This window comes from Portunus trituberculatus, chromosome 38 (genome assembly GCF_017591435.1).
Source record: "Portunus trituberculatus isolate SZX2019 chromosome 38, ASM1759143v1, whole genome shotgun sequence".
Lineage (NCBI taxonomy): Eukaryota > Metazoa > Arthropoda > Malacostraca > Decapoda > Portunidae > Portunus > Portunus trituberculatus.
The window spans coordinates 13,321,578-13,341,189 of record NC_059292.1 but is presented as its reverse complement, the minus strand read 5'-3'; the positions used below and the strand labels follow the sequence as shown (position 1 = coordinate 13,341,189).

Here is a 19,612-nt window from a genome sequence, read left to right as displayed (position 1 = left end):
TATTTTGTTTCTTTACTTGTGTTTATTTGTATATGCAGTTTAAAAGGGTCACCAATGGCAGCTTTTTTTAAAATTTGTCCAAATAATATCAGGAAAAATATGAAAATCAATAAAAAAAATAATTGAAGCTTATCAAGGAAAGTCCAATTGTGACATCTGTTTCAATTATTTGTTATAGAAAAGTGTTAGGTTCTTCTAAAGAAAAAATGCAAGATTATATAGTTTTTTGTTTACATGTATGAGAAAAAGAAATGGAAACAAAAAGACTATTTTTCATATAATTTTTATAATACTAAAAATGAAATAAGCTTCATATTATTTATCAATCATTGTTTATTATGCCCTTCTACACATTGTATATTGAAATTTACTATATAATCCAATTTCTATTAATAACAAGATAAAAATGTTATATATGTGAAAACTTGTGCGACCCACCATTGCAACAATGGTTAGTAACTGATGATGATGATGGGTCATATTGCAGGGAACGTGTTAAATGGGTCGTATCATATGGAATGTGTTAATGAGTCCACAGTGCGTAACATGATGAAATGTAAAGATGCCACAAAGTATACAATGCAGGAATGATTGATAAGGGGGAGCCTTAAGGGGACCCATCTCAGGGATCAGTCATGGTGGGTGCTTATCCCTATGTTATAAATTTTGTAACATAGGGTTCTATTATTTAGTTAGTACGTTCTCAATATATGTGTGCACTTTCTCGGTCCATACATACTTGAACTTAATTCACTCCAAATGGCTGTTCGAGTATCAAAAAAATTTGACTACCAGTACCTATAAATCAGGTAATTTGTTCTAACCTTAGCAAAACCTTGAGTTTGCAAAAATTTCCATGTAAATTTTTTTTTATGATTTTGATTTGTGCTCATGGTAAGTGAAGGCTGGGGATGGATATTATAAAAGAAGAGGGGAGAAGGGCAGGAAGGAGGAGGGAGGTTATTCATCAGAGGACAAGTCACCATCGATGAAAATGTCTGGTAACTCATCTCTTGGTGTGATTACTGTAAACCCACTAGTCAAGGGCCATGGCTCACTAACACTTGCATTCTCTATAGATTCCTTATTTCACCATTAATAAGCCTCTTTGGTGGCATTGTAGGTTTCTAAATGAAAAACTACAGACAGTGGAGCATAATGTTGGTGTTCTCACTAACATGGCTAGGGATGTGCACCGGTATTCACTATACTGGGATACTGGTATTTTAGCTTCAGTATTACCGGTATCAGAATGTTCAGGTACCAGATATTTTTTTTAATACCAAGTCGAACTTTTGCGTTTGAGTATTGAAAAGTTTGACGTCACAGACGTTTGAATATTGAGTTTTCACTATTTCCTGTATTTGACAGCATATAGGACGCACCTTTTCCCCAAACTTTTTGACTCTAGAAATCACCCTGTGTCCAGTATATGAAGTTGAGACTTCCCGTAGGCTTAACTTCTCTCTAATGCTCACTAACCTAGCTTACAATCAGTATCTCTATCTACCCTAACTGCATGCATCATTGTTTTATTGCTGGTATTGTTAGAATTACCAACATTATTACTTTAGAAAATTTTTTTTTATGAAAATGAAAGCAATCTGACCTGTGAGGCTGTGATGCATGTCTATAAATATCAGCTGATCAGTTGGAACCCCGACTCAGTGGCATCTGGTGGTGACAAGTAACAGCAAGTTCATGATCATACAGTTGATAGTGAAAGGAAAAGAAAATAGATAAAAGTTGCTTGTAAAAAAAGAAAAAAGTAAATAAACCAGCAGCAACAAAAGAGAAAACAGCCCGTTGCAAAGGCTATCCCCCAACTCTACATCTGATCTGATCCGATCATAACAAAACACAACATCCTCACTGTTGTGGCTGGAGAAAAAAGATCCAGCATTTACACAATCTTCTACAAAGTATAAGTGGTACATTATGTCAAGGAACGTGGCAATAGAGCTGCAGTAAGGACTTTAAGGCCACTATTTACAGAAATGATTATATGTGTGTGGCAACAGCATGAAGAATGCAAGGAAAGGTAAACATAATACTTTGTTGGCCAGCTCCACATTGGCTAGAACTTTAGGATGACATTGCTTGGTTTTTAGGTTTGGTTTTGTTTACTATCCCTTGTAGGCCGTAGTGTAACAGATACAGGCATAAAGTAGCATTGGCAATGCTGCTCGATGTAAACAATGCAAAAGCTGGGCTGCTGTCACCCTCTCCCCACCACTATCAATATATATATATATATATATATATATATATATATATATATATATATATATATATATATATATATATATATATATATTATTTTTTTATTTTTTATTTATTTATTTATTTTTTTTCCCAGACCTCTTGTAATTCACATTACTTCATCTAATGCTTCCCCAGCCAAAAACCCCAATTTCTCACAGGTCCCCTTAGGTTGTTGGGAATGAGAGGTAGGCACAAGTTGGAGTTTAAAAATAATCGTATCTTGGAAAATATTAATCTGTGACAGAAATGATATATACCATCAAACTCTTACTGCATTTCTCACCAGAAAAACATAAGCCACATACCAGATTCCATGGTTGGGTGAAACTGTGAATTGATCATGTTTTCTGCTTGTGTAATGTGTTGCTAGAGTGCTTTCAGCACTTTTTCTCCTGAATTTGGCCTGCTGAAATGGTGAGTGTGTCTTATATGCTTGAGCGTCCTATATGCCATCAAATACGGTATATAGAGTGGAACCTCGGTTGAGGAACTTCATTCAATCCTGAAGGCCGTTTGTGAACTGAAATGTTCGTGAACCAGAACCATTTTCCCTGTAGGATTCAATGTAAAATAGATCAATCTGTTTCTGGACCATAGGACTGCAGTTGAGAGTGACTTGGCATTTGCCCTGTGGTCCTTGCAGCACATATCTTATATCAAATGCTTTTGTGTACCTCTCAGCTGGAATAAACAAAGGATCATCATTGCTATAGTAATGGCATCTAACTGACTCCAAGACAGTTTATGCTGATCTTCCTGACGATGATTATCATGCACCAATAGCTGCCCTGAGGTGAGGGGCCTCTGTGTTGCGATAAGCTATGATGACAAATATGGCAGCCTAAACAGACGTCTTGCAGGATCTCGTGACTCCTGATACTTGCCATACCAGCAAACCATCTTAGAAATAATATTTTTCTAGTGTTCCACATTTCTAATAAAGTTTTTATTTTCTGATTTTCTTTGTGTGAATTGAACAATTGTATTATTTTCAAGATGCTTTATTGGTATGGCTTTCTATATTTCTATTGTAATGTGGCTGACCTGGAAGCTGCCTTCTTCACTTAATAACATGTTATATGTCATTGTTCTGTGGTCTAGTCCTTTTGTTGCCTAGTGAAACAAAGGTATTCAAGTTGTATTTTATCAGTGAGATGGGGCTTGCAGACCAATTGATGGAAATTTTAGGTAGTGCAAAGGCAGAGCTGAGTAGTAATGATGGTGATGCCCTGTAGAAGCTTGATATACGTTTGTATCAGTTCTTTTGCTATTAGATATAGGTCCTTAGTCATTAACAGGTAAATGTGTGTGTGTGTGTGTGTGTGTGTGTGTGTGTGTGTGTGTGTGTGTGTGTGTGTGTGTGTGTGTGTGTGTGTGTGTGTGTGTGTGTGTGTGTGTATTTACTTAGTTGTAGTTTTACAGAGCCCCGTCTCCATATCTACATTTGTTCAACTTTTTTTTAAAAGCTATGCACACTCCATGCTGACACTACACCTTCACTCAGGCTATTCTATGCCATTATACTTCTTTGTAGAAAGCTGAATTTCTTCATGTCCTTGAAACATTTTCCCATCCTCAACTTTTTACTATGACATCTTATGTTTCTACTGGTGACCTCATCATTTAGTAACAGCTCCTCATTATCTACAACATCCATTCCATTCATTAGTTTGTAGACTTGTATTAGGTCCCCTCTCTCTCTTCTCTGCTCCAGTGTTGGTAGATTCAAACCCCTCAGTCTCTCGTCGTATGTCATCCCTGTTAGTTCTGGTACTATCTTCGTTGCCATCCTTTGCAGTTTCTCCAATTTCTATTCATGTTTCTTTTTGTGTAGGAACCACACCACCCCTGCACACTCTAATCTGGGTCTGATCACAGTGGATATCAGTTTCTTCATAATATCTTTTTCCATGTAGTGGAAAGCCAATCCAATATTTCTTACCAAATTGTGTGTCTCACTAAATACATATTTTGTCCACATGGCTATCCTGTTGATTATTCTCTTGTATAGTCACTCCTAGGTCTCTTTCCTTGTTAACTTTCTTCAGTTCTTCACTATCTCCCATCTTGTAGATTCCCTCTGGTCATCTTCCCACTCGTTCCCAATTTCATAACATGACTTTTATCCACATTGAATTCCATTTCCCACTTATTACTGCACCTCCAGATCTTGTTAAGGTCCTCCTGTAATATTTCACTGTCCTCCTCATTTTTTACTTGTCTGAACAGCTTGGCATGATCTGCAAATAGATTTATAAGTGTTTACTTCCTCTGGCATGTCATTTATATTCACAAGAAAAAGTATAGGTGCCATTACCGACTCCTGTGGCACTCTGTTCTCATCTGTTCTCCACTCATATTGCTATGCTATAGGACGCCTAACTTCTGATCTTTCACTTGTTTCTGATTGGGGCAGAGAAAACCTGGTTTTGTTCAATGCCTCAAAAACTCAATTTCTACAACTATCTACTCGACATAACCTTCCAGACAACTATCCTCTCTTCTTCAATAACACTCAACTTCCCCTCTCCTCTACATTAAACACACTCGGTCTATCCTTCACTAAAAATCTAAACTGGAAATTTCACATCTCTACTCTTGCTAAATCAGCTTCCAAGAAGTTAGGTGTCCTGTGGCGTCTTCGTCCATTTTCTCTCCTCCCAGCTGCTTGCTATGTACAAGGGCCTCATCCGCCCATGTATGGAGTATGGCTCTCATGTCTGGGGATCCACACACAGCTTTACTAAACAAGGTGGAATCTAAAGCTTTTCGTCTTATCAACTCTTCTCCTCTAACTGACTGTCTTGATTCTTTAAGTCACCGCCGCAATGTTGCATCTTTATCTGTCTTCTACCGCTGTTTTCATGCTGTCTGCTCTTCTGAACTTGCTAACTGCTTGCCTTCCCCCTCCTGCGGCCTCGCTGCACAAGACTCTCTACTTCTTCTCATCCCTATTCTGTCCATCTTCCTAATGCAAGAGTTAACCAGTATCTTCACTCCTTCATTCCCTACACTGGTAAACTCTGGAACTCTCTACCTGTGTCTGTATTTCCACCTGCCTATGACTTAAACTCTTTCAAAAGAGGAGTGTCAAGACACCTCTTACGTTAACTGGACCCTCCTTTTAGATTTTTTTGTTTTTTCTTTCTCCTACTTTCCTCTAAACAGGGCCTGGCAACCAGCGGGATTTTTTTTTTCCAACACTGTTTTCCCTTGGCCAGTGCCCTTGTAATGTAAAAAAAAAAAAAAAAAAAAAAAAATCTCCCTTCCTCTCAGGTTACTCTCCATCCACTCTAATGCCTTCCCCTTCAATCCTCCCTTATTCCTTAACTTCCATAGCAGTCTCGTATGCAGTACCTTGTCAAAAGCCTTTTTTAAATCCAGGTATATACAGTTGACCCAACCATCTCTCTCCTGAATTATGTCTATTGCTCTAGAGTAAAATCTCCTTAAGTTTCTTACACAGGAGCGGCCCTTTCTAAAACCAAATTGTCTGTCCGAAATTAACTTGTTATCTTCTAAAAAATCAATCCATTGTTTCCTTATCACTCTCACACATCCTGCACACCACACTGGTTAGTGAAACCGGTCCATAGTTTAAGAATTTCTCCTTCGCACAACTCTTATATATGGGGACCACTTCAGCCCTTTTTCATTCCACCGATACAGTGCCACTTTCTATTGAGCATTTTATGATGTCGTGTACAGGCCCTCCAATTCTTCCTTGCTTACTCTCAGTATGCTACCTGAAATTTCATCCGGTCCCATTGCCTTTCCTTCCTCTAGTTCCTCCATCAATTTATATATTTCCTACTTTTCTACTCTGATCTCGCCCAAGTGAATACCTTCCTCATGATGTATTTACCTAGTTGTATTGTACAGGGTTCAAGCAGGGCTCATAGTGTCCTGTCTCCATGTTTCCATTTATCCAATTTTTGCTTAAAATTATGCACATTATATGCTGTAACAACTTCATTATTCAATGCATTCCACTTCTCCACTGTTCTGTGTGGAAAACTGTATTTTCAATATCCTTCACATACTGCCTCATCATGATCTTAGCATGACCTCTTGTCTTTCTATCTTCTTTTGTCATCAGTACCAGGTCTTCCTTGTCTATCTTTTCAGTGCCATTGACTATCTTGTACATTGTTATTAGGTCTCCTCGTTCTCTTCTATCCTTTAAGGTTGGTAGTCCCATTTCCTTCAGCCATTCTTCATATGTTAGGTCCTTTAGTTACAGCACCATCTTTGTAGCAATCTTCTGTATCCTTTCTAATCTTCTTATATCTTTTGTAGAGCTCAGAGACCACACCACTGCTGCATATTCCAGCTGTGGACATATCATGCTTGTGATGATTTTTTTCATCATATCTTTGTCCATGAATTGAAATGTCACTCTTATATTTGTCAACATTTTATATGATAACTCAAATATCTTGCTTATGTGTTTTTTTGGGTTCAGATTTTCCTGTATAATCACTCCCAGATCTTTTTCCTTTTTAGTCTTCATTATTTGTTCCTCTCCCATCAGATAGGTCCATACCGGTCTTCTTTTGTTCTTTCCTAGTTCCATTATGTGACATTTCTTGGCATTAAACTCCAATTTCCACTTCTTATTCTACTCATAGATTTTGTTTATATCTTCCTGTAACAACAAACAGTCCTTCCGGATTTCGATAACTCTTATCAGCTTTGCATCATCAGCAAATAAATTAATATAACTGTTTACCCTATTGTGAATGTCGTTTACACAAATTTGAAATGTCCAGGTATACTGTGTCCACCCATCCGTCTCAGCTTTTCAGTCCTTTTATAACTCTGGAGTAGAAGTGTAATAAGTTTGATACACATGACTGTCCTGTCCTAAACCTAAATTGTCTGTTTGATATGATTTGTTCTTCTAGATGTTTAACCCATTTTCTTGAATAATTGTTTCATGCAGCTTCCCCATAACGCTTGTAAGTGACACTGGTCTATAATTTAATGGTTCAGTTGCCTTTCCTCCTTTAAATATCAGTATTACATTGACTCTCATCCATTCTAGTGGAACTTTCCTTTTTCATTTATTGAACTTGTAATTGCTTCTCATATTGGATCTAGCAGTTGCTCTTTACATTCTTTTAGCACCCAGCCTGATACACCATCCATCCCATTGCTTTTCTGACATCCAAATTATCCAATAATCTTCCAATATTCTCCTTGGGCACTGATTTCCTGTAGTCCTTGGCAATGTAATGTCCTATTAGATTCTGTGAAATCTTCTGAAGTGAACTTCGTTTTGAAGCTCTCATTCATTATTTCATACATTTCCTTCTCTGTTTGGTATGTCTTCTGTCCTTCAATTATTTTTCTAATGTTTTGTTGTTCTTAATTTTTGCCATTTATAAATTTGTAAAAAGTTTGGGTTTGTTTTTGCTTTTACTCAAATCTATAAAAAGGTACATATTTCTTTACTCCTTCATTATATTTCTGTAAGAATATTTCATTTTTCCTATGTAATGGCTTTTGGTACATAATGTTTCTCCATTCAATATCAGCAAAAAAGTTCCTTAATTTTTCAAAATCCGCTCTTGCATAATTTAATCTCTAGTAGTCATCTCTGTATCTTATCCCATCCTCCTCCTATATTTCCAGCCCTAATGTCACATGATCACTTCTACCCATTGGACTAAGGTATTATATGATGGGAGGGGGCTCTGGTTTCTTTGTGAATAATAGGTCAAGCAACAATGGTTCTTCTTCACCCCTGTACCTTGTTGACTCCTCCACCCACTGATCCATTGTATTTACTATAGTCAATTGTAACACCTCCTCATTCCACTGTCCAACATTATCCGTTACTTCCATCTCTCTCCAGTTCACTTTTTTGCAGTTAAAGTCTCCAACCAAAAGTATTCTTCCATCTTTTTTTATCATGTTATCTAGGCACTTAATCACCTCTCTTTGCATATCTTTATGTTCTTCTTCAGTTCCTCATGTATCTGAAGAACATAAAGATATGCAAAGTGTGTGTGTGTGTGTGTATTCACTGTTTGATTCACTGTTTGATCTGCTGCAGTCTCTGACGAGACAGCCAGACGTTACCCTCACAGCGAGCTCAGAGCTCATTATTTCCGATCTTGGGATAGGTCTGAGACCAGGCACACACCACACACCGGGACAACAAGGTCACAACTCCTCGATTTACATCCCGTACCTACTCACTGCTAGGTGAACAGGGGCTACGTGAGGAGACACACCCAAATATCTCCACCCGGCAATCGAACCTTTATCTGGCTTGTGAAGCCAGCGCTCTAACCACTGAGCTACCGGGCCGTGTGTGTGTGTGTGTGTGTGTGTGTGTGTGTGTGTGTGTGTGTGTGTGTGTGTGTGTGTGTGTGTGTGTGTGTAATTCACCGTGGTCGTCTGCTGGTCACCCAGCCATCCTTTTCCCATTACAGTGCGAACTCAGAGCTCATAGACCGATCTTCGGGTAGGACTAAGACCACAACATACTCCACACACTGGGATAGCAAGGCCACAGCCCCTTGAGTTACATCCTGTACCTATTTTACTGCTAGGTGAACAGGGGCTACACATTAAGAGGCTTGCCCATTTGCCTCGCCACTTTCCGGGATTTGAACCCTTACCCTCTCGGTTGTGAGCCGAGCATGCTAACCACTACACAACGCGGTGTGTGTATTTACCTATTTGTGTATTACAGGGCCCGAGCTAAGCTCTCTGTGTCCTGTCTCCTTGTCCATTCCTGTCATATCTCTCTTTCATCTGATTGACACACACCGCGTCAACGACATGACTGTTCAGTTTATTCCACTTATCAATGCTACGATGCGGGAAACTGTATTTTCTCACGTCATTTAGACAGATGTCCTTTATTAGCTTTTTTCCATGTCCTCGGAGATGATTACTTGTGGTCACCTTTATCAACTCTCTGTCCAGTATGTCAATCTTGTTCACCAATTTATACATAGTTATCATGTCTCCTCTTGTTCTTCTCTCTTCTAATGTGGTCAGCCCCAGCTTCCTCAGTCTTTCCTCATAGTCTAACTCCCTGAGTCCTGGTACCATCCTTGTTGCCAGCCTTTGTACCCTTTCTACCTTCTTCACATTTTTCTTCATATGCGGTGACCAGACACATGCTGCATATTCTAGCTGGGGTCTTATTAAGGTACATAATATCTTCTTCATCATTCCTTCATCTAGGTAGTGGAATGCAAGGCCAATATTTTGAAGCATGTATGTTTTCCAAAAAATCTAGTTAATGTGTTTCTCCGGTGACAAAGTGTTTTGCAGTTACTCCTAAGTCTTTCTCCTCATTGGTCTCTTTAATTTTCTCATCACCCAGCCTGTAATCCCTGTTTGGTCTGTATCTACTTCTTCCCATTTTCATAACATGGGTCTTGTCTATATTAAATTCCATCTGCCACTCTTTACTCCACTCATATATTTTATCAAGATCTTCCTGTAACTTGTTACAATCTTCCACATTCTTTACTCTCCTCATAATTTTAGTATCGTCCGCAAACATGTTCATGTAACTGTCAATTCCTACTGGCATATCATTAACATAAATCAAAAACATGATGGGACCAGCACTGACCCTTGTGGAACTCCACTGGTTACCTTCTTCCACTCGGACTTCCTTCCTCTCACCACTGTTCTCATTTCTCTTCCCATTAAGTAATTTTCCATCCATTTTGCTAGTTTATCATTTACTCCTCCAATCATCTTTAGTTTCCACATCAGTCTATTGTGTGGTACTTTATCAAAGGCCTTTCTCAAGTCCAGGTAGATAGCATCCACCCATCCCTCTCTATGTTGTAGTATGTCAGTCACTCTTGAATAAAAACATAATAAATTGGATACACACGATCTTCCTTTTCTGAAACCAAACTGCCTTTCACTCAGAATGTTTTCACTTTCTAGATACTCACTCCACTTAGCTTTAATTACTTCTTCACATACCTTGCACAATATACTAGTCAACGATACTGGTCTATAATTTAGCGGTTCCATTCTACTACCATTCTTATATATAGGCACAATGTCAGCTCTTTTCCACTCTTTCGGGACTAATCCTGTTCGTATGGAGGTTTCCACAATATCAAATATGGGGTTCAACAATTGATCCTTACATTCATTTAGCAACCTCCCAGATATGCCATCAGGCCCCATTGATTTATTAATATCCAGATTGCTTATAATTTTCCTTACATCTTCCTTAGTAACCATGATGTCCTGCATTTGCTTTATTTCCGTAGGCCTTCCTCCCATAAAATGCTCCTCCTTTGTAAACACTTTGCAAAAGTTGTCGTTCAAAATTTCAGCTATATCTCCAGCATCTTCATATACTTCTTCCCGTTTTTACCTTTTCTATTGCCTCCCTTTTATTTAGTTTTCCATTTATGAATTTGTAAAACATTTTGGGTCACTATCACAGTTTTCCACCACCCTCTGTTCATATTCCTTCTGTGCTGTTCTCCTTACTTCAACATATCTATTCCTTGCTGTTTTGTAGCCTTCCCTTGATAATACATCACTGTTTTTCTTAAGTTTCTTCCATGCCTTTTCTTTGTTCTTTTTTGCTGCTTCACAGTTTCTATTAAACCACTGTTTATTATTTAAAGTCCCCTTTCTGTAATATGGCACAAACTTTTTCATAGCAGAGTTATACATATCCATAAATTTATCGTACTTCAATTGCATATCTCTTACCTGATATACCACGGACCAGTCAATTTCACTAAAGAACTCCCTTATATGGTTATAATTTGCCCTAGTATAATTTAAGTTTTCCTCCTTGCGTTCCACAATCTTATTCGTGCTTAATTCTGTATCCAGCTCAAAGCTTAGGACATCATGATCGCTTTTCCCCAAGGAACTTTCATGTTCAATTTCCTCTTTTAGAGAGATTCCCCTGGTGTGTGTGTGTGTAATTCACTGTTTGATCTGCTGCAGTCTCTGTCCACAGCCAGACTTACCCACAGAACAACTCAGAGCTCATTGTTTCCGATCTTGATAGGCCTGAGACCAGGCACACACACACACCACAACAAGGTCACAACTCCTCGATTTACATCCCACCTACTCACTGCTAGGTGAACACTACTAGACACACCAAATATCTCCACCCAGGAATCGAACCCTCATCTGGCTTGTGAAACCAGCTCTAACCACTGAGCTACTGTGTGTGTGTGTGTGTGTGTGTGTGTGTGTGTGTGTGTGTGTGTGTGTGTGTGTGTGTGTGTGTGTGTGTGTGTGTGTGTGTATTTACCTAGTTGTATTTACCTAGTTGTAGTTTTACAGGGCCTGGGCTTTATGCTCGTGTGGCCCGTCTCCATATCTACACTTATCCAATCTTACTTTAAAAGTATGCACACTCGTTGCAGACACTACTTCTTCATTTAAACTGTTCCACGTCTCAATACATCTCTGGAAACTATATTTTTAATATCTCTCAGACATCTTCCTTTCTCAGCTTTTTACTATGCGATCTTGTGCTTGGATGTCATATTCTTCTCTCAGGATCAGTTTCTCATTATCCACTTGGTCCATTCCGTTGATCAATTTATAAACTTGTATCAGGTCTCCTCTCTCCTTCTTTGTTCCAGGGTTGGTAGATCCATAGCCTTTAGTCTCTCCTCATATGTCATCCCTTCAAATTCTGGAACCATTCTTGTAGCCATTTTTGTAGCCTCCAATTTCTTATGTGTTTCTTTTATGAGGGGTCCACACTACTCCTGCATATTCCAATCTGGGTCTTATTATAGTACTTATCAATTTCTTCATCATTTCTTTGTCCATGTAGTGAAATGCTACTCCAATATTCCTTAGCAAATTATATGTTTCTCTAAAATTCTATCAATATGGCTTACTGGTTGATTGTTTTCTTCCATCGTCACTCCTAAGTCCTTTTCCTTTTTACTTTCTCCAGTTCTACTCCATCTCCCATCTTATAGATTCCCACAGGTCGTCTTTCACTCTTTCCCATTTCCATGACATGGCTTTTGTTCACATTGAATTCCATTTCCCACTTTTTACTCCATTCCCAGATCTTATTTAGGTCTTCTTGCAGTATTTCACAATCCTCTTTTGCTTTATAACTCTGCACAGTTTCGTATCATCTGCAAACAGATTTATGTAGCTGTTCACTCCTTCTGGCATGTCGTTAATATAAATGAGGAAAAGTATTGGTGCCAATACTGACCCCTGTGGCACTCCGCTTTCTACTGCTCTCCACTTGGACTTCATATCTTTAACTACCGTCCTTATTTCTCTCCCCCTCAAATAATTTTCTATCCATCTCAATGTGCTTCCTTTTAAGCCACCCTTCTCCTCTAACTTCCATAGTAATCTTGCATGTGGCACTTTGTCAAACGCCTTTTTTAAATCCAAATAAATACAGTCAACCCATCCCTCTCTCTTGTACTCTATCAACTATTCTAGAATAGAAACTCAATAAATTAGTTACATAAGACCGTCTTTTTCTAAAACCAAATTGGCTATTTGATATTAATTTGATTTGATCCATTGTTTCTTTATTCTTTCACACATCTTGCATATTACACTAGTTAGTGATACCGGTCTGTAATTTAAAGGTTCTTCCTTCCTTCCGCTCTTATATATGGGAACCACCTCAGCTCTTTTCCATTCTACTGGTACTGTTCCATTTTCTATTGAGCATTTTATGATGTTGTATATAGGACTTGCTAGTTCTTCCCTACATTCTTTCAGTATTCTGCCTGAGACTTCATCTGGTCCCATTGCCTTCTCTTCATCCAGTTCCTTCATTAACTCTTATTTCAAGATTGGTTACTTTAATCTCTTTCATATAGATTGTCTCTCTATTACTCTATGGCCTTTCAAATTTGGATTCCTTAGTAAAGACCTCCTGGAATTTTTTATTTAATAGTTCTGCCATACTTTTTGGGTCTTCCACCATCCCGTTCTCTACTTTTAACCTTTCTATGTGTGTGTGTATGTATGTATGTATGTATGTATGTATGTATTTATTTACCTAGTTTTATTTACCATGTTGTATATTAACAGGGTTTAAGTGTGGCTCCTAGTGACCTCTTTCAATATCTAATTTTTTCCAACTTTTCCTTAAATCTATGCACACTTTCTGGTGTTATAATCTCTTCACTCAAGCCATTCTAGATACCCACTATCCTATGTGGAAAACTAAACTTTTTAATGTTCCTCAAACTTTGACTTTTCATGATCTTAGAGTGTCCTCTTGTTCGTCTATCTGTCTTCAGTCAGTGATACCAGATCTTGTCTATATATCTTTTTCATATGGTTCACTATCTTATATATCGTTATTATATCTTCTCTTTCCCTTGTATCCTTCAAAGTTGGTAGTTCCATTTCTTTCAGTCTATTTTCATAGGGAAGGTCCTCTATTTCTGGCACTATCTTTGTAGCCGTCCTTCCAATTCTTTCTAGTTTTCTGATGCCCTTTTGCATGTGCAGTGATCACACCATGGATGCCTATTCAAGTCTAGGTCTTATGATAGTGGTTATGATATTTTTCATCACACTCTTATCCATGTAACTGAATGCCACTCTGATATTTGTTATTGTCTTTTATGTTGAAGCAAGTAACCCATTCATGTGTCTTTCTGGGATCAAGATCTGAATACATTGTGTCAACCTATCTGTCCTTCCCTTGTACTTCATCTATTACTCTTGTATAGAAACTTAGTAAACTAGTGCGTGTCATTCAAAATCCACGTAAGCTGTATATATATATATATATATATATATATATATATATATATATATATATATATATATATATATATATATATATATATATATATACTGTATATATGTGTATATGTGTTTCACTTATCATAAGACTGAACATCTAAAGGTTGTTATTATACTCCACAGGAACCCCTAAACAGTGATGATGATGTGAGTGAAGATGACACTTCTGACATGTTTGACACAGACAATGTCGTTGTTTGTCAGTATGACAAGGTGGGTGCCTAGGAACGTAATTGGTTAGGGCTGCTTTTCTTTCAGTAATTTTTTCATTGTTCAATATCTGATTACCATTTTGTAAAACTTAATTTGTTGATTACATTTTTAAAACATTAATTCACAATAAAACTGAAGATTGGGATGAAGTCAGAAGAAATTTGTGTAAGATTCAACATAAGTAAGGCTAATTTCAATCTGCAAACTTGTCTTCCACAACTTTTAATTATTTATTAAACTTTACTTTCTTATTAGCTAATTTGAAGAAAATACCATAAAGATTCAACTATGACTCAAATTAAAAATTTCAGATCACTCGAGTGAGAAATAAGTGGAAGTTCAACCTGAAAGATGGCATCATGAACCTCAAGGGGAAGGACTACCTCTTTCAAAAAGCCACTGGGGAAGGGGAATGGTAGACAACAAGCATGCTATAGATAAAGGAAGGCAGGCCACATGGAGAACTGTCATTTCAGAGACTGAGTGGTCATGTTTCTGTCCACTCCTGTGGTACAAAGCTTTAGCTGGTTGTTGCTGCACTTCTGTGACCAGACAGGTTTGTCTGTTAGTGCAGTACAGTGAGAAAATGTCAATGTGTGAATTATGTGCACTTGATACAGTTGTTGATTTCTTACCTATTGTCCATAAGACTGAGAAATATTGATTCCTCAGAGTTGCAGGTTTTATATTTATCTCACTGTAGAGCAGGGATTCACTATGTATATAATTCTCTGCATGGCATTATGACTTCATTGTTCATTATTTAGCATTACAGTATGTTTTGAATATTCAATTTACCCATTCACTAGCCATTGCAATGCTCCTGTTCTGTTAGAAAAAAATATCACTTAGAGACTGCTTTCCTCTTAAGGCAAATCTCACAAATAATTAAGGGTTCACAGAAATTCTACACCTGTACAATTGATAATGTGTTTCAGTTATTGATTATTTGAAGCCTCTTGTAGTATGTTTACAGTGGATGAATCATTAAGATGAGGTGTGGGAAAGTATAGCTTGTTTGCATTTAGTATCCATGATGTTTATTTTTTTTTTATGTAAATCTAGCAATGACTTACTTTGTGTGGTCACATTCCTTCATTGTTCTGCCATTTTTGTGTTCACAGTATTGCTCTCCTATCTTGCTGGCACAAGTGTTGATTTATTGAACAGGTCAAATAGAATTTTTTTCACAGTAACTTTTGTGTCCCATGATTATTCCCCTTATTTTTATTTATTTATTTTCTTTTACCTCTGATCCTTTTATTTTGCATTATTGTACAACAAAAGTGTGTTCATTGAAATATTAAGTCCAGGTCTGTTCAGATTATCAGAATATGGAAAAAAGGAATATACAGATCTATCTTTGATTGTCTTGGAGGTTGTCCTGTGCTAATGAATGGCTACTGGTTTGTTAACTCCAGCAGTTTTGTGGGAATTTCTTTTGAGCTCCAGTGTCTAGATGATGGAATAGTTTTGTTTGAAGGCTTTTGGGCATTTTGTATCCCCATGATGTTCCTACTTAATGGATCCTTAAATTATCAGAGCACCTCTTATGCTTGTTGTGGGCAATAGGCATGCATAAAGGTAGCCATGATGGGAGGTGACCGCTTGCATGAAAATTGCCAGGCAACCACTGAACACCAGTTATTGTAAATATAACTATGGCAATTCATATTTTGTTTTAGGGGGTGGAGGGGTTACCTTGATCGTAACCTCCCAATGTTTCTAGTTGTTTGCAGGCTGCTGCTGTGGAAACCAATCATGACCATCTCATAGCTTATATGCTGATAGATCAACTGATCAGAAGGCACCACCGAAAGTCATAAATATGCCCGTTTTTTTCACCATATGTTGTTTTAGGTGGTATAGTGGGTGTATTAGCAATGGCACACGAGGCAAAACTGATATAATCAGAAGTGAAAGAGAAATCAATTAACTCTTACCAATTACCCTTTTGTTTTCATGAGGCTTACTGGTTTCATGCCAATATAAGAGAACCATAAAACTAATCATGTTTAATTTCTAATTTACTTTTTTTATTTTTATATCTATCTATATCTATCTATCTATCTATCTATCTATCTATCTATATATATATATATATATATATATATATATATATATATATATATATATATATATATATATATATATATATATATATATAATTTATATTTTCCATAGTTTAGATTTCCATATATCTGGAAATCTAATTCAATTCTTGTATTGTAACTTTCTGGGTTTTAAACTGAAGATTTGTATCCCAAAATTAACTTAACTTGCACTATTGAGGTATATATGTCTGTCATTTATTGTCCAATTTTTATGATTCTGGTGTCACTGAAAAGGGAATTACCATGCCTTAAAAGTTATGTGACAATTTTCATTTGAGTGTTTAATTTTTTTTAGAGCTTAACTCGTACAGTCTTTAGTAAGTATATACGTGTAAGCTTTAGTTTTGAGCCAGGTTGCGGCCTTCAATTTTGTTTGTAGGTATATACAAGACTTGTCACTGACACTAACAAAGAACATTTTTGACAAGTCAGGAGTGAATTTTTTTCATACATAGAGTACTTATCTTTAGAGCTTGTAACTGTTACTGTAAAAACTGACTACTTATGTAGGAACTTGGGCATACTTGGTGATTATGTTGTTTTTTCTATGCCTTTGTCAACATATATTTGAAATCAAATTGAAAGCTATGATATTGATATTGTACTTGGTATTGTTGTGGATTTGGCTATACAGCTCTGCCCTCAAATATCATTACTCAAAACTATGTTACTTTTCCTTGAAAGTTTCTTCTTGAATAGAATATATATGAATATAGAAAATATATGAAAAAAACACAACCTGCCAAGACCCCTGTCTGACAAAGCCCAACACTGTGTGGGTTATGTGAAAAATTTTTTTTCCATGACAATGGAACCAAAAATGGTAATTCTGTTACACTTCATAGAAAGCCATCAAAAGTATCATGTGACAAGTTGTCAAGAAAATCCAAGGAAAACTTGTCAAAATATGCAAAAATCTAAACCTTAATTTTTCATCATTTCATTAGAAATGGAAAAAGGTCTACTAAAGTGCATGCCTGTTCCCACAGTCAAAAGCATTCAATTGGAATCAAAGAATAAATGTCTTAAAACTTCTCTCTCAAAAGAGTTCATATCATAAGAAGGCATAAAAGGTACAGAAGCTAGTGGAGACAACACAAATCATCAAACTTGGTGGAAAAGAACTTTATAGACAAAGAAAATTTTGCCTAGTTTGGTTCATTGATAACAGAAATGGAAAAACTTGGTCAGTCCCCTTCTCATGCAGGGCACGGATATTCATATTGAAACCACTTTTGATTGTTGAACATTAACTTCATCTAAAAGATTTGGCATGGTAGTATACAGTAATTAGACTTCAATAGATTTTCATGATAGATTAAGCTTTCCTTGTTGACTTTTAAGTGGATAAATATGATCAGAAGCTCATCCATTTCATTGTAATATTTATTACTTTATAATCAACAAGATATCCAATGAATATTTCATAGCTACAGTATGTATATATTTTTTATTGTGGTCCATTGTTTGCTGTTGCCACTTGAATTATCCATATCATAAATTAAACTGGCCTGAATCATGACAATCCTTTTCATTCCTGCTTCAAATGACTGCATTTATTCATATATTGTTTGTAATGTATATAACATTTCTGTCAATTATTGATCTCTTTGGCTTCCCAACTTGCAGCTATAGTTTTTCCTTACAATAAGCAAAAGATTAGACATAGAACACAGCTGACATTTAAAGTGACATGAAATGCAGTTTTCTAAATTCACTTGTGCTACTATGGATATGGAATCTGAAAGCTTAACACCATTAAGTTTGAATTAATCCTAGCAAGAGAAGGAAAATATAAGATTATAAATTATCTCTCATACCAAAGGTCTAAGCATGTTGAGCACAACTTAAGATAAACATTTGATAGAAATTGTTTTTTCACTCCAATATAAGATATAAAGGTCAAGGATCTAAGCAGCTGAAATTGGTCACTGGGAATTATTTAAGTTTAAGAAGAATGAATTATGAAAATAACAAAAGTGTGCTATTTAGTGGCGTAGTTATTAAATCAATCACTCAAATGTAATTATACACAGGGAGCATGATAGTAAAATGAGATTATATGAGTGATAAATATGGTGAATGTAAGTGTTTGATTATGTAAGAGAAAAAAAGAATGTGTATGACTTCAGTTATGGTCATCTATGGTGGATCCTTGGAACAAATGGATAGATGAATAGATAAACCGAATAGTTGTTCAAGAAAAAAAATTATTAGCAAACTTTCAGGAAAGTTCTTTTTTCTTCATCTTTCATTTAGAGCAGGAGATAAAATGAATCATTGTGAAAGGAAACCAATAGTCACTTGATTCTTGCATCCTATGTGTCTGACATGAATATAGCAATGCTCAAAATTACTTCATTGTTCAGTAAAATAAAAACTTGGGATGCATTACTATCTAACAATCATACTTTCCCATGTCTTCCTCATACTTACCATTGCACTGAGATTTATAGCAAACTTGCAGGAAAGTGTAACATTTGTAGTTGGCCTTTATTTTTTGCAAGAGTAAATTTCATTTAACTTCATTAATAATGTATAATGACATGTTATGGTTCTATTTTTTCTATGCTCAAATTTAGAAAAAAAAAGTTGCATGATCTGGTCCATAGTCCTTTACAGTCTTGGTGTATTTTTTGTTTTATTTTATTTATTTATTTTATTTTTTTATTTATTTAATTTTTTAGCTTATTGAATGAGCATGTTCCTGTGAAACAGTAGTTATAAAAACAAAAAAATCCCTGCATGTTTCATTATAAGCAAGCTGAAGCGTGGGCCATCTATTGGAGTCACATTATGTACTTCAGTGGATGGTGTTATTGAAAACACATCTGAAGCAATATTTTACAATTGAGCCATGTCACCAGAATGTCTGAGCAACACTAGTCAAGTGTTGTATGCTTAAATAGTTGTTTCAGTAATCACATGAAGCTCAAACTTCAGTCTACCATGAATGCTAGTTTGAAATGACATGTATGAACCACAAAATGAATGTTATAACACATTTGAAGTTTGTTTTACATCCAATGTTTGAATCTTTAGAGTTGAGAAAAGATCAACAATGTAATGATAGAAATTTTCCAAGTTATTTCTTGGAAATTTTTTTTTTTCTCAATCTATCTGTGATTTGATATTTTCATGCGTGACATTCTCCTAACTCAGTGGTTCTCAAAGTTTTCAAACTTACAGAATGTGTTTTGCACTTACCAGTGTTAAGCAGAACCCTTCTATGACCCCCTCAC

The 19,612-nt window shown here is 36.4% G+C and overlaps 1 protein-coding gene across 2 annotated transcripts in view; it reads left to right on the top strand.

Moving 5' to 3' along the window:
• Positions 1 to 19,374, top strand: part of LOC123514785 (TFIIA-alpha and beta-like factor) — a 43,536-nt gene extending 24,162 nt beyond the window's left edge. For both annotated transcript variants that reach the window (XM_045272951.1, XM_045272950.1), the window contains exons 7-8: positions 14,167 to 14,256; positions 14,568 to 19,374. In XM_045272951.1, the coding sequence (XP_045128886.1) occupies positions 14,167 to 14,256; positions 14,568 to 14,675 (198 nt within the window). In that variant the 3' untranslated portion in view covers positions 14,676 to 19,374. The remainder of the gene's footprint in view (positions 1 to 14,166; positions 14,257 to 14,567) is intronic.
• The last annotated feature ends 238 nt before the right edge of the window (positions 19,375 to 19,612 follow it).